The sequence below is a fragment of the Echiichthys vipera genome (assembly GCF_963691815.1).
Source record: "Echiichthys vipera genome assembly, chromosome: 15".
Taxonomy (NCBI): Eukaryota; Metazoa; Chordata; class Actinopteri; order Perciformes; family Trachinidae; genus Echiichthys; species Echiichthys vipera.
In genome coordinates, this window is record NC_139840.1 from 26,992,573 (window position 1) to 27,007,889 (window position 15,317).

General features: G+C 44.4%; 1 protein-coding gene across 1 annotated transcript in view; it reads right to left on the bottom strand.

Annotated features, from left to right (window-relative positions):
• LOC310957744 (potassium voltage-gated channel subfamily B member 2-like) overlaps positions 1-4,038 on the bottom strand; it is a gene marked incomplete at both ends in the record, with an annotated part of 28,517 nt that extends 24,479 nt beyond the window's left edge. The window contains one exon of the mRNA XM_083928455.1: positions 3,454-4,038. Coding sequence (XP_083784581.1) covers positions 3,454-4,038 — 585 coding nt within the window. The remainder of the gene's footprint in view (positions 1-3,453) is intronic.
• Positions 4,039-15,317: the final 11,279 nt, after the last annotated feature.

Below are 15,317 nucleotides of genomic sequence, written 5' to 3' on the forward strand. Positions count from 1 at the left end.
CCTAAAGTGAGATCAGAGAGGGTTTCAGGGCTCCGGAGCGCTAAAGATAATCAGGTCCTTTGTGAATCGAGCTGAAGACTGCGAACAGTCTCTCCTCATGCTGCTGACAGTGCAGTTGGCCCCCAGTCACTCAACCGGAAACAGGGAGTCAATTAACATTATCGGCCACCCCCTACTTGCTTTCGTCTATGTGTTCCTTTGCTATAGGGAGTTTACGTTGGCCAACCCAACCATGAAACGGGACAAAAGAAAGAGATTGACACATGCAGTAGGCCTCATCACATTCACTACAGCAGCCACGCTGATCTCCTTATACTAGTGTTTCACCTGCTCAACAAAAGGAACACCTACTTCCTGCACTTTAACCCTGAACATTACCATCAGATACAAACCATGTGCTGCATGATCATCCCGTGTGCTGATTTTGCTCAGCTCAAACTGATTAGGAGGAATCTTACTATATCTCCTTTCCCCTTCTTATTTCCAGGACTCAAACTGGAAAGGTCAAATGTATTCCAGTGACCAAAGTAATAATGTTTGTATATTCCTTCCAGTATCACAGATTTGCCATTAGTGGTATATTAAAATGGATATTACAGATGCCCACTGCTGTCACATAGTTAACGATGGAGTGATGCTCTGCCTGGATTGTGTTTTGGGAGCGCTCTGTCTGCTGTCTGCCTGCTCTGCTGAGGGCGATAAAACAAGCACAGACAGCTCACTGTGGTAAACAAACAAATGATTTTTTAAGCTTGCAGTGTGAACTACTCCACAAAGCCTGGAGAAAAACAATAATTTGACAGACAATGTGCAGCCTGTAGTACACACACAAACACACACACACACACACACACACACACACACACACACACGTAAGCTGCTCTCACTGGAAAATCCATTCTTACGCAGACGGAGAACATATGTCATCTTTTCAAGTGGAAACTCTCCAAAGTACTTTCATCTGAAATGATGTTGCAGTCATTTGAAAAGGTTTAATACAACAAAAAGACAGGGTGTGCAGGATTTGATATGCAATTGGTGGAGTTTGAAGCAACACACACACACCTACAGTCCAAAAAACACAGTTAAAGCAGTCACTGACTGCATCTTGACACCAACATCAGCGTCAGTGTGTTCTTACTTTTGCTCAGTTTACGGATGGTGAGAACACTCTGATAAGATAAACCTCTCTTTTCTTCCCTGTCCAGTAACTGTTGTCCCACAACAGGAAACATACATTTGAGCTCATCACTCATCACATGTCACTGTCAATGTTCTTCTTCTTCCAGCTTTTTGTTGGTTCCATCTCTCCAGTTCTTGGTCATGTGTCAGAGTGTTTGCACACGGCACACCAGATGCCTTTATATAGAGTTTCGGGGGAGTTACCGTATGCTCATAAACAGTTATGATCAAGTGGGATTCCTCATTCGGCTCACCTAAGAGCAGATCTGGGTGGTTAAAAACGTTTGGTGCATCTGTAGCTGACTTCTCTGAGTTTTTCTCTTCACAGAAATCAAATGAAATTGAAGAGAATGTTGCTGCATAAGGCCCAATGCTTGAACCGAAAGTAGTTTGTTGGTCACAGTCACTTCAGGAAGTACAAATCAAAGGAAGTACAGGTATGTTGGCTGTGCTTCTTCACTTGTAGTACCATTGAAAGCTCTTTACAGTGTGTTCTGGCGATTATCCAGAGTAATATGGACATTGCTTTCGGTGTAAATGGAGTTTTTCAATGTCAACCAGGTAAAAAGGAAACTCAGGTTCAATACAGTTCCAACATGAAGGAACGCAGGAGAATATGCAACACTAATCTCCCCTCCTCCTCCTCTGTGCCTGTACTTTACAGGTGAAGGAGGATTATGGCCCTGATAGCTCCCTAATGGCCTCTGATGCCTCTACGTGGATCTGCTTGAGGCTGCTAATCATAGACGCAGGCAGAGTAGAGCGGAGCAGAGCAGAGCAGGAGGAAACAGACCTCTCTGACTAATGTTTAATGCTTCTATAGTTGTACTTCATCACTACAGAAGTTCTATGATCGAGATTCATTTAAAATATCAAAAGTTCTCATTATGCACCCTTTCAGAGTGATATCATGATCAGTTTCTATTCTTAATTAGTAAGAGGCAGGTTAGCACTGTGGCCTCACAGCCAGAGGGTTATAAGTTCATTAACAGGTGTACCCCGCCTCCAGCCCAAGGTCAGCTGGGATCAGCTTCAGGGACAGTTAGTGCAGCTCTGCTAAATCCAATCCAGACACAGACTCAGTCACTTCCTACCTTAAAAAGTATAACAAGTGCTTTAACTCCTAAGCATCAAAGTAGGAGCAATGCATGATCTGGAGCTGGCTTCCTACTCTAACACAGTTGATTCATTAAAGAGAATAACTACCCTCTGTCCGTCACAAGAGAAAGATTCAAAAAAGAATAGTCACGTATTGGTAACAAGATGTAACAGAAATTCCATAGTCGTTTGTTCAAGTTAAGTTTAAGTTCAGTCTTATTTTTTAGGTATCAAAACAAATTCAATTCAATTCAATTCAATTTTAATTATAGTGCCAAATCATAACCAACGTTATCTCAGGACACTTTACTGAGCAGGTAAAGACCACACTCTATGACTTTTTGATAAAGGTAATTGCTTTGAAAAGAAACCAAACCTTAAAGGTTGAATCTGTAGAATCTTTATTAAAAGATATATATATATTTCTTTTAAATTACACCCACAGGGTGCTTTGAGGGCTACAGCATGAAAGTATTGCTCTTCCATAAAAAAAAAAATTTAGTCTGAATTAATATTTTAAACATTTTTTGACAGGTGTGACAATGACTCTCTGTCAGTTCTGTTTCCATTGTAGCAGCCAATAGCGCTGGGCGTTGCTGGTTGCCAGGGTTGTCTGTTGTTGCTACAGAAACAAGAATCATGTTGAGTTGAGAGCTGGCTAATGGATTCCACAGCACTCACAGAAAGACTTCCAGGTGAAGACTGCTAACGTTAAATACTGATGTCAAATGAATTGATGAGTCCAAATGAGTGGTTCCCCTGTTTGATTCATCACTGACATGGAGCAGGCTGATCACTGACACACTCTGCAACAAACCTGGCAACCCGACTGCTGGATTTATGTTTTGTTGTAGATGAGTGTTTTGCTCATTCTCTGTATTCAACCTTTAAAGCTGTAATCAACCAAAAGATGAAACACATTTTTAACCCCAATTTTTACCACATCTAAAACCAAAACCCACCAGGGACCCTGGTATAAATCAGTCTTCATCTTCATTGGGCCCTCCCTGACTGCTATGTCTTTCCACACCCAGTTTGTAATGTTTTATCTTTGATATTTGTAGTCTCCAAGCACAAGGATAGAGACATTATTTTAAAAGAATGAGTTACTGTATTTTAGAGTGTAATTCACTGTTGCCGGTATGTTGAAATCGTGTGTGCAGCTGTTGTTACCTTTGCAGCCACAGATGAGCTGGGTTTCTCCAGCAGATCCCACAGCTTCTGTCTCTTGTCGGGACAGCAGCCGTGCTCCTCCTCCTCTCCGTCCTTCTCCCTCAGCGTCTCCGCCTCCCTCCTCAGCTCCTCATTCATCTGCTCCTTCTTCTGGTGGTACCGCGCCTGGCAACAGGACTCCAGGTAGATCTCGTCAATTCCCCAGTAGTCGAGCTCCTGGCCGAAGGACAGGGCGCACATCTCCTCCATCATGTGCAGCTTCCCTGTTCTGTAGAAGTTGAGGATGGAGGAGAAGGCCACAGGGTGCCGGTCAAAGAAGTACTCGTTCTCACCGAGGCTGTAGTCATCGCAGATCTCCAGCAGTGACTCGTGGGTGTTGCAGTCTCTTAGCCGTCCCAGACGGGTTCTGGGCAGCCTGTCCAGTGTTCTCCACAGGACTTCATGTGTGAGACCTCCGACATTGAGCCTGACCCGCCTGGAGCGGGCCTTAACACGTATGATGTCTATGGGCTCAGGAGGGAGCACGGGACCCACGACGGGCCGTGGGGTGACTTTGGGTGTGCTGAAGACCACTCTGTCCGTCATGTTTGCTTTGCGTGGGCTGCTGTCTTACTGTGGGAGTGGGCTACCTCAAACAGGGTGATGTGGTGTGGGTGAGTGTGTGGCACTTGTGAGGCTCAACGAGATGATGTTGGTCGGTCGGTCAGGGGAAGGTTACCCGGGCCCACCAAGCTCACCTGGCTGTGTTCAGACCGCTAAACTCCTCGTTAGATCCATGCCTGGAAAAACAAGACATCATACATTATACAAGTCTGGACAGAGTAAATTATAACATTCTCCAAAATGACCTGTAGACCTCCTCAGGGACATGATGTGCAACTACCACTGTATGTAAAGACAATGAGTTATAGAGTTGCAGTAAAAAAAGAAACATCCCTGTGTCATCACGCCCTATAGCCCCTATCACTCCTCAGCCCCAGTCCCTCTCTCTCTCTCTCCCTCTCTCTCTCTCCCTCTCTCTCTCGCTCTCTCTCTCTCTCTCTCTTTCTCTCTCCCTCTCTCTCTCTCTCTCTCTCTCTCTCTCTCTCTCTCTCTCTCTTTACTATAATTGCAATATGCAAAATAAAAGCATTAAAGTGAAATAAAAAACCTTGTGTCTTTGGCACAAGGCCTCTCCACAGGACAGGTGTCAAGATCAGTCAATAGAGCAGGGCCTACGTTAAAGTGAAATGCCTGCATAAAATCATAATTTTCGGCAAATACACTCATCAAATAAGCCATCGAGACACTTTTTTTTGTCTAACAACTATTAACAGAGAAATCTGCATTCAAAGGTCTTATTTAACCACTAATACTGCTGAAAATAACAGCAAACCTCTGCAGCAGCATAAGAAGAGGCCCTACACACAAAACAAAGCACCAATGGGCTCCTTCCTTTGGGATATCATTTTGGATTGGATAGCCACTCTCCTGGATTTCTCCGTTAAAAGTTGTTACACGAAAAAAAAAACTGTCTCAATGGATTATTTGATGAGTGCATTTGCCAAAAAAGACCCTGGGACGATTTACTGCCGTAATTACACTTTAAGGCACTGAACATTTCCGTTACTATTGTGCTACTACAGCAGACAATGAGGAAAGAGAGAGGGAGGACGAAGGGTCACCAGGGGCCTGGCAGATGTGTTCACCCTGGGACCCCTTTGCAGGTTAATCTGGCCACGCCCACTGGATGCTTAATTGGACTGAGCAAGGGGGTGGGTGGCACTGGACAGGGAAATATACTCATCTACTAAAACATCATTATCAATGCCATGAGTGCAACGCCTGCGTGTTCCCAGAGTGGATCTGCTGCAGTGATGGATGCCGTCGTTATATTCCGCTTCAGAGGCACATCATTCAAAAGTTTGTCTGCATATGCAATAAATGCATCAAACTTTCCATCTAAACTGTAGTTGGCTGCAACATAAAATACAGTTTGATATTTCTGTATATGTGCATCTTACAACGGCCTATAGTGATATGACTTGTTTTTCCATATTAGATAGAGCTGTAGAATTCACTGCAGCTTACAAGCTGTCACTGTTGGTTCAGTGAGTCTCAGACACAACACCAAATGGCCTCAGAATGGCAAATCTGAGTATTTATACTGAAAAAGATTCATCTGAATGGATGCATAATTAAATCTATCATTTGAAAAAATGTTTGTATCTTTACATGAATGCATCTAGTTCATTTGTTAATTTGCATTTGTTCAAAACACAAGACATCGTACATTTTTACCTTAACAAAATGTATTTACTAGAGATGCACTGATCCGATCCCAGTATTGACTAATTAGCTGGCTGGGATATCTGATGAATGAGGCTGATCCAGCATTCTGATCCAGTCATTTCTGTTTTATTAATATCATACACAGCAAGTAAATTAAGCCATTGTTTGTTGGGTTTCAGGCAGCTGCTATATTTTATATTATATTTTAAAATATATGTTTGCAGTGCACTTTACATGGAAGTGTTATTTATTTCTCTTTGCTGCTAATGGACACTTTGTTATTGGTTATTAAATAATATGAAGTACATCCATATCTGTGTTAATTTCTTACCTTTTTAAGGCTAAATGTTTATGTCCAGCCTGATGCCTTCACTCACATGGACAGGTATACGCTTCATTTATTCAACAGTAGGATCAGATCGGTATCGTGCATCTCTAGTATTTACATAAACCCAGACAATCTTCTTAGATACACCCACTCAACAAACAATGATCTTGTTAGATTTACTCTGTTCCAAAATAGTTGTGAGCCCTCATGTCCCATCATGCCTAGTGTTGGACTGTAGAAGTCGGTTCAATTTGCTGTTTTAATTTCCAAAATGCAAATGTTAGGGTGAGGTTTGTAATGTGTCTGTTGGGAACATGGCCATTTATGTTGGCATTTTTGTGCTGTATTTTACTATACAGGCTTTGGTTCTACAGCTACATAATACAATAATTATAAAATATTGAGCTACATAATAAACTCAAGTTGATGTTGCTTGCAAATTTAGTTGTTTTTTTTTACATACAAAAGAGTAGGTTATACAAGGAACTGTCTTGCTTGATCTACATAAGTTGCCTTCATTTTAACATGGAGCAGGATATTTTTTAAGTTTGTGTGCACTAAATATCAGAAAACTGCAGCTCTGCTGAACTCTCAGTTCTTTTAATCTAGACTGAGGACTGTTCTGTTTGCTGCTGCTGTTCAGTAAACAGAATGATTTTGTGTTGCCTGTACCGCACTGTAACCTCCATTACATCTCTTGCAATGATCTTTTACCTTTATTACTTAAATGTAATTTTATGTTTTCCAACACTATTCTTAAAATTGTAATAATTAAAGTTAATAATTTTACTTATCCAATGTTTTTAAATGTAATTTTATATGTGTTTCTTTCCAATTCTTTTGATGTTTTATGTAAAGCACTTTGAATGACCTTTTTGTTGAACTGTGCTATACAAATAAACTTTCCTTGCCTGTGATACATTGTAATAGCTGGTATCCTTGTTCAACCCTTAAAACGCAGCAAAGCCCAGGAAACATTGTTATTTTTCATTAGAAAGCATCCTCTAATTGAATCACTGAATAATGAATTCTATCTTTAAACAGGCTTTCTTATGTAATAAACACCAGTTGGAATCCACTCTCAGAGAATGAATGGAATCTAAACTGCATTATTATTTTTTGTATCATTATTTCTCCTGTTGGACTACAGTAGAAAGGCTTACGCAGCCATTAGAAGTCCTCTGACTGAGGGACCTTTATCTGATTGTGTAATGGAGTTCCACAAATCCCAGTAGTGGCATTAGGCTTCCTCTCCCCTGGCTCAAGTCTGTCTTAGTTAATTATAGACGGTCTATCTTCTCCTAGGACACAGCTAAGTCAGGAGCCAAGCTGCTACATTACTACTAAAGTAGTCCTTCCCTTTCAAAATAAATGACAATTAAGTTCTTTATCATAAACAATTCGATTAATAAACTGACTTTATTATCTATATCTTGGGTTTATTGACCAATTCACTTAATTACCATGCAACATTGTGTGTGTACTACATAGCTAACATACAGTAACTTTTTTCTGTTCTTCTGTATTTCTCCACTTGCTTTAGCAAACCAGACCAAATACAGAGTGGAATCCTGTACATACAGAACAGAATAAGAGCCCAACATGAGGGCTTCCAACTCGTTTTCAAGAGATTAAGGAGACTCAGGCTTAACCCGTGATTATGCACCTGAGCCCACACCGAGTTGAAAGAGTACAGGACAGATAGAAAGTGGACAGCAAGTATATTTAACACAAATCACATTCAGCTCTGTTCTATTCGATTCCATCCAATAAAGGCATGAACAGCAGCCTACCACTATTACTCAAATCATTATAAATCAAACAATATTATATTAAAGGGTGCGTTAAGTCAACTCCACGTAACCCACCTGTTTGGAAAGTGCTGATATTTCGGGAAAGCCCAACTCTTGCCCTTCCAGGAGGTCCCACCATAGCACCCGGTTAGTTATTCCCGCTGCTCCGTCTCCCCTCCGGCGGCTGATTCATGAAGCCTCCCGAAAACACACAGACCGCTGGAGATCCACATTTTGGCGGAGAAAAAAAAAGAAAAGAAAAGAACAGCTATCAGTGCAAGAGAGGAAATGTCCCGGGGAATGTGTGCGCACAGCTGAGTGCCATGAGGAAACACAGCAGACACAGATAGAGAAGTGTGCACCGGCCGGACCGAAGAGCTACCGGCCCCGAGGAAGAGAGAATAAAGGGATGAGAGAGAGAGAGAGAGAGGGGAGAGAGAGGGAGGGGGGGAGAGAGGGGGTGGAGAGAGAGAGAGGGGGGGGGAGAGGGGAGAGAGAGAGAGAGAGGGGATAGAGAGAGAGAGAGAGAGAGAGGGAGAGAGGGGAGAGAGAGGGAGAGAGAGAGAGGGAGAGAGAGAGGGAGAGAGGGGAGAGAGAGAGAGAGAGAGAGGGGAGAGAGAGAGAGAGAGAGAGAGAGAGAGGGAGAGGGAGAGAGGGAGAGAGAGGGGAGAGAGAGAGAGAGAGGGGAGAGAGAGAGAGAGGGAGAGAGGGAGAGGGAGAGAGGGAGAGAGAGGGGAGAGAGAGAGAGAGGGGAGAGAGAGAGAGAGAGGGAGAGAGAGGGGAGAGAGAGAGAGAGAGAGGGAGAGAGGGAGAGAGAGAGAGGGAGAGCGAGAGAGAGAGAGGGAGAGAAAGAGATAATTGGATTGAGGCGTTCAGCACCAAGGACAGCTCCACATCAACAGCATGTTTCCAACTTAACTCCTGCTCGCCGCTGAGCACCATTGATGAAAAAAACAAAAAAAACAAATCATAACAATATTAATAATAAAATAAAATTAAAGTAATTATAACAATAACAAAATAAAAAAAAACCTCTATAATCAATTGGAGCTTAAAGGACGTTTGTGTGAACTTCATCTTACTTACAGAAGAGTAACAGAGCCAGCACCTTCACTGTGTAACCTTTTGTCCTGATTGACAGCTGTCTCAGCCCATGCTCCAGCGCTATGAGAGGCGAAGACCCTCCCTTCCAGAGGACCCCATGGGACCTTATTTCGGAAAAAGTATGTACATGAACTGAAAGAGACTAAAGATTTTTGATCCTGTTTGAATTGTGCCATGAATAATGCATCCTTGTCCATTTAAAAGACAGTTTTTCATGTCAAAAAAGTCACACTCCGTTGTGGATTTATCTTAGTGCCACTTAGTTTTATCTGAAACTACTCAGTGAAGCAGTGGCATGCACACACTTTTTGAAGGGCAGGGGCTAAAAAGGGCATATATAGCACGTCCTCACCACTGAAAAGGGCACTTTAGCACACGTTTTGGCTCCCAACAGGACACTTTAGCACACGTTTTGGCTACCAAGAGGGCACTTAGCACACGTAGAGGGGACTTTACCAGACGTTTTGGCTCCTAGAGGGCTTTTTAGCACACCTTTTAGTTTTGGCTCCTAAAAGGGCACTTTAGCACACATTTTGTCCCCCAAAGGACACTTTAGCATGCGTTTTGGCTCCCGAAAGGACACTTTAGCACACGTTTTGGCTCCCGAGAGAGGACTTTAGATTGTGTTTTGGCTCCTAGAAGGCACTTTAGCACACATTTTGGTTCCCAAGACAGGACTTTGGCATGCATTTTGGCTCCTAGAGGGTACTTTTGCACATGTTTTGGCTCCCGAAAGGGCACTTTAGCACACGTTTTGGCACCCAAGAGAGGACATTAGATTGCGTTTTGGCTCCTAGAGGGCACTTTAGCTCACATTTTGGTTCCGAGAGGGCACATTAGCATGCTTTTTGACTACCAAGAGAGGACTTTAGCACATGTTTTGGCTCCTAGAGGGCACTTTAGCACACGTTTTGGATCCTAGCTGTAACTTTAGCACACGTTTTGGCTTATAGAGGGCACTTTAGCACACTTTTTGGCTCCTAGAGGGCACTTTAGCATGCATTTTTGCTCATAGAAGGGACTTTAGCACACGTTTTGGCTCATAGAGGGCACATTAGCATACGTTTTGGCTACCAACAGAGGGCTATAGCACACATTTTGGCTCCTAGAGTGCACTTTAGCACAGGTTTTGACTCCTAAAGGGTATTTTAGTAAGCGTTTTGGCTGCCAAGAGAGGACTTTAGCACACATTTTGGCTCCTAGAGAGCACCTAAGCACACGTTTTGTCTTCTAGAGGGCACTTTAGCATGCATTTTGGCTCCCAAAAGAGGACTTTAGCAAACATTTTGGCACCCAAGAGAGGACTTTAGCATGCGTTTTGGCTCCTAGAGGGCACATTAGCAAACGTTTAGGCTCATAGAGGGCACATTAGCACACGTTGTGGCTACCCTGATGTCTCCCTGTGTACCTGTTCCTCTTGTGTCCATTCATCGTCTCAGTTTGTATCAGTTCTCTTCGTGTTTTTACCTTTGTGTTGAGTGCACCTTTTGTAAATAAGTTTTATTAAATTTGTTAATACCGTCTCCTGAGTTGCGTGTCTGCATTTGGGTCCCCTCCTCAGTGTATTCTCCGTCATCAAACATGGACCCAAGTTTTTGGTTGTTTTTTCTTTTTTTTTTCTCTCTCCGTCCGCCATGGCGTCATGCTCTGCCAAAACCAGTTCCAGTCGGCGGCCCAGTCCGACACCTCTTCCAGTCGGTGGTCCGGTCCGACACCAGTTCTAGTCAGTGGCCCGGTCTGACACTAGTTCCAGTCAGCGGCCCGGTCGACATCAGTTCCAGTCGGCGGTCCGGTCCGACACCAGTTCCAGTCGACGGTCCGGTCCGACACACATTCCAGTCGCTGGCCTGGTCGACACTCATTCCAGTCGGCAGCCCGGTCCGACACCCTTTCCAGTCGGCGGTCCGGTCGACAGACCAGTCCTTCCGTGTGCTGGGAGGTTCTGTCTTTGGAGGCCCAGTAGAGCGCCAGGAGGCGCTCGTTGAGGGGGTGTGGGGGTACTGTCGTGATTGGTTCTGGAAAGTCTCCATCTCCTATTTTAGTCGTTGTTTTTGTCTCCCTCTGTCGGTGTTTTTCTGTATGTGCTGCCTTTCTATTCTCTGGTTTTGAGTTTGTTTTCCTGGCAGGTGATCCTTGTTAGCCTCGATCACCTGCCACTCTGTATATAAAGCCGGTCCTGAGCCTCATTCGGTGCCGGATCATACCCTCTACAAACCCAGATGTCTCCCTGTGTACCTGTCCTCTTGTGTCCATTCATCGTGTCAGTTTGTATCAGTTCTCTTCGTGTTTTACCTTTGTGTTTAGTGCACCTTTTGTAAATAGGTTTTATTAAATTTGTTAATACCGTCTCCTGAGTTGCGTGTCTGCATTTGGGTCCCATCCCCCATGTATTCTCCGTCACCCCACGTGACATTTTTGCTCCTAAAGGGCACTTTAGCACACGTCTTGGCTCCTAGAGGGCACATTAGCGCACGTTTTGGCTCCTAGAGGGCACTTTAGAATGCGATTTGGCTACCTAGAGAGGACTTTAGCATGCGTTTTGGCTGCTAGAGGGCACTTTAGCAAACGTTTTGGCTAGCAGAGAGGACTTAAGCACACTTTTAGGCTTCCAAGAGGGGACTTTAGCATCCTTTTTGGCAGCTAGAGGGCATTTTAGCACACGTTTTGGCCACCAACAGAGGGCTTTAGCACACGTTTTGGCTCCTAGAGTGCAAATTAGCACAGGTTTTGACTCCTAAAGGGTATTTTAGTAAGCGTTTCGGCTGCCAAGGGAGGACTTTAGCACACGTTTTGGCTCCTGGAGGGCACCTAAGCACACGTTTTGGCTTCTAGAGGGCACTTTAGCATGCATTTTGGCTCCCAAAAGAGGACTTTAGCATGCGTTTGGCTCCTAGAGGGCACATTAGCAAACGTTTAGGCTCATAGAGGGCACATTATCACGCGTTTTGGCTACCTAGAGAGGACTTTAGCACACGTTTTGGCAACTAGAGGGGACTTTAGCACACGTTTTGGCCTCCTAGAGGGCACTTTAGCAAACGTTTTGGCTAGCAGAGAGGACTTAAGCACACTTTTAGGCTTCCAAGAGGGGACTTTAGCATCCTTTTTGGCTGCTAGAGGGCATTTTAGCACACGTTTTGGCTCCTAAAGGGCGCATTAGCACGTGTTTTGGCTACCAAGAGAGGACTTTAGCACAAGTTTTGGCTCCTAGAGGGCACGTTAGCACACGTTTTGGCTCGTAGAGGGCACTTTAGAATGCATTTTAGCTCCTAGAGGGAACTTTAGGACACGTTTTTGGCTTCTAGAGGGCACTTTAGCATGCATTTTGGCTCCCAAAAGAGGACTTTAGCATGCGTTTGGCTCCTAGAGGGCACATTAGCAAACGTTTAGGCTCATAGAGGGCACATTATCACGCGTTTTGGCTACCTAGAGAGGACTTTAGCACACGTTTTGGCAACTAGAGGGGACTTTAGCACACGTTTTGGCTCCTAGAGGGCACTTTAGCAAACGTTTTGGCTAGCAGAGAGGACTTAAGCACACTTTTAGGCTTCCAAGAGGGGACTTTAGCATCCTTTTTGGCTGCTAGAGGGCATTTTAGCACACGTTTTGGCTCCTAAAGGGCGCATTAGCACGTGTTTTGGCTACCAAGAGAGGACTTTAGCACAAGTTTTGGCTCCTAGAGGGCACGTTAGCACACGTTTTGGCTCGTAGAGGGCACTTTAGAATGCATTTTAGCTCCTAGAGGGAACTTTAGGACACGTTTTTGGCTCCTAGCGGTAACTTTGGCTCACGTTTTGGCTCCCAAGAGAGGACTTTAAATTGTGCTTTGGCTCCTAGAAGGGCACTTTAGCGCACATTTTGGTTCCTAGAGGGCACATTAGCATGCGTTTTGGCTACCAAGGGAGGACTTTTGCACACGTTTTGGCTCCTAGAGGGCACTTTAGCATGCGTTTCGGCTCCTAGAGGGCACTTTGGCACATGTTTTGGCTCCCAAAAGTGCACTTTAGCACACGTTTTGGCACCAAAGAGAGGACTTTAGCATGCATTTTGGCTCATAGAGGGCACTTGAGCATACATTTCGGCTCCTAGAGGGAACATTAGCACGGGTTTTGGCTACCAAGAGAGGACTTTAGCACATGCTTTTTCTCCTATAGGGCACTCTAGCATGTGTTTTGGCTCCTAGAGGGCATTTTAGCACACGTTTTGGCTCCCAAGAGAGGACTTTAGCATGCGTTTTGGCTCATAGGGGGCACTTTAGTGCACGCTTTGGCTCCTAGAGGACACATTAGCACGCCTTTCGGCTACCAAAAGAGGACTTTAGCACACGTTTTGGTTCCTAAAGGGCACTTTAGCACGTGTTTTGGCTCCTAGAGGGCATTTTGGAAACATTTTGGCTCCAAAAAGGGTACTTTAGCACACGTTTTGGCTCCCAAGAGAGGACTTTAGCACACGTTATGGCTCCCAAGAGAGGACCTTAGCACACGTTTTGGCTAGCAAGAGAGATCTTAAGCACACGTTTAGGCTCCTAGAAGGCACTTAAGCACACATTTTGGTTCCTAGAGGGCACTTAAGCATGCGTTGTGGCTACCAAGGGAGGACTTTTGCACACGTTTTGGCTCCTAGTGGGCTTTTTAGCACACATTTAGGCTCATAGAGGGCACATTAGCACGCGTTTTGGCTACCAAGAAAGAACTTTAGCACACGTTTTGGCTCCCAAAAGTGCACTTTAGCACACATTTTGGCACCAAAGAGAGGACTTTAGCATGCATTTTGGCTCATAGAGGGCACTTGAGCATACATTTCGGTTCCTTGAGGGAACATTAGCACGCGTTTTGGCTACCAAGAGAGGACTTTAGCACATGCTTTTTCTCCTAGAGGGCACTCTAGCATGTGTTTTGGCTCCTAGAGGGCATTTTAGCACATGTTTTGGCTCCAAAGAGAGGACTTTAGCATGCGTTTTGGCTCATAGGGGGCACTTTAGTGCACGCTTTGGCTCCTAGAGGACACATTAGCACGCCTTTCGGCTACCAAAAGAGGACTTTAGCACACGTTTTGGTTCCTAGAGGGCACTTTAGCATGTGTTTTGGCTCCTAGAGGGCATTTTGGAAACATTTTGGCTCCAAAAAGGGTACTTTAGCACACGTTTTGGCTCCCAAGAGAGGACTTTAGCACACGTTATGGCTACCAAGAGAGGACCTTAGCACACGTTTTGGCTAGCAAGAGAGATCTTAAGCACACGTTTAGGCTCCTAGAAGGCACTTTAGCACACATTTTGGTTCCTAGAGGGCACTTAAGCATGCGTTGTGGCTACCAAGGGAGGACTTTTGCACACGTTTTGGCTCCTAGTGGGCACTTAAGCACACATTTAGGCTCAAAGAGGGCACATTAGCACGCGTTTTGGCTACCAAGAAAGAACTTTAGCACACGTTTTGGCTCCTAGAGGGCCCTTAAGAATGCGTTTTTGGCTCTTAGCTGTAACTTTAGCACACGTTTTGGCTCCCAAGAGAGGACTTTAGATTGCGTTTTGGCTCATAGAGGGTACTTTAGCACACATTTAGGCTCCTAGAGGGCACATTAGCATGCGTTTTGGCTACCAATTGAGGACTTTTGCACACGTTTTGGCTCCTAGAGGGCACTTTAGCATGAGTTTTGACTCCTAGAGGGCACTTTAGCACGCGTTTTGGCTACCAAGAGAGGACTTTAGCACACGTTTTGGCTCCCAAGAGAGGACCTTAGCATGGGTTTTGGCTCACACCTTAAACATGTAAGTAATATTTGGCGAACATGACCTACCACCTTAAACATGTAAGTAACGTTAGACGAACATGACCTACCACCTTAAAACATACAAGTAACGTTAGACGAACATGACCTACCACCTTAAACATGTAACTTTAGACAAACATGACCTACCACCTTACACATGTAAGTATTGTTAGACGAACATGATCTACCACCTTAAAACATGTAAGTAATGTTAGACGAACATGACCTACCACCTTAAAACATGTAAGTAACGTCAGACGAACATGACCTACCACCTTAAACATGTAAGTAACGTTAGACAAACATGACCTACCACCTTAAACATGCAAGTAACGTTAGACGAACATGATCTACCACCTTAAAACATAACGTCAGATGAACGTTATATATATCCATTAGTCGACTAATCGCTCTAAATGAGGACCACTGATCGACCAAGAAAATCCTTGGTCGGGGGCAGCCCTAACTCTGCCATATTTCTTTTTCCAAGTATGGCAGACGAATGGGAGGGACTTCACTTCTCTATGGTGGCTGCAGTTTCCTTGTCCGGTTGTAGCTCCACCCAGGCTCCACCCAGGCTCCTTGAGCTATCGACCCAATCTCGA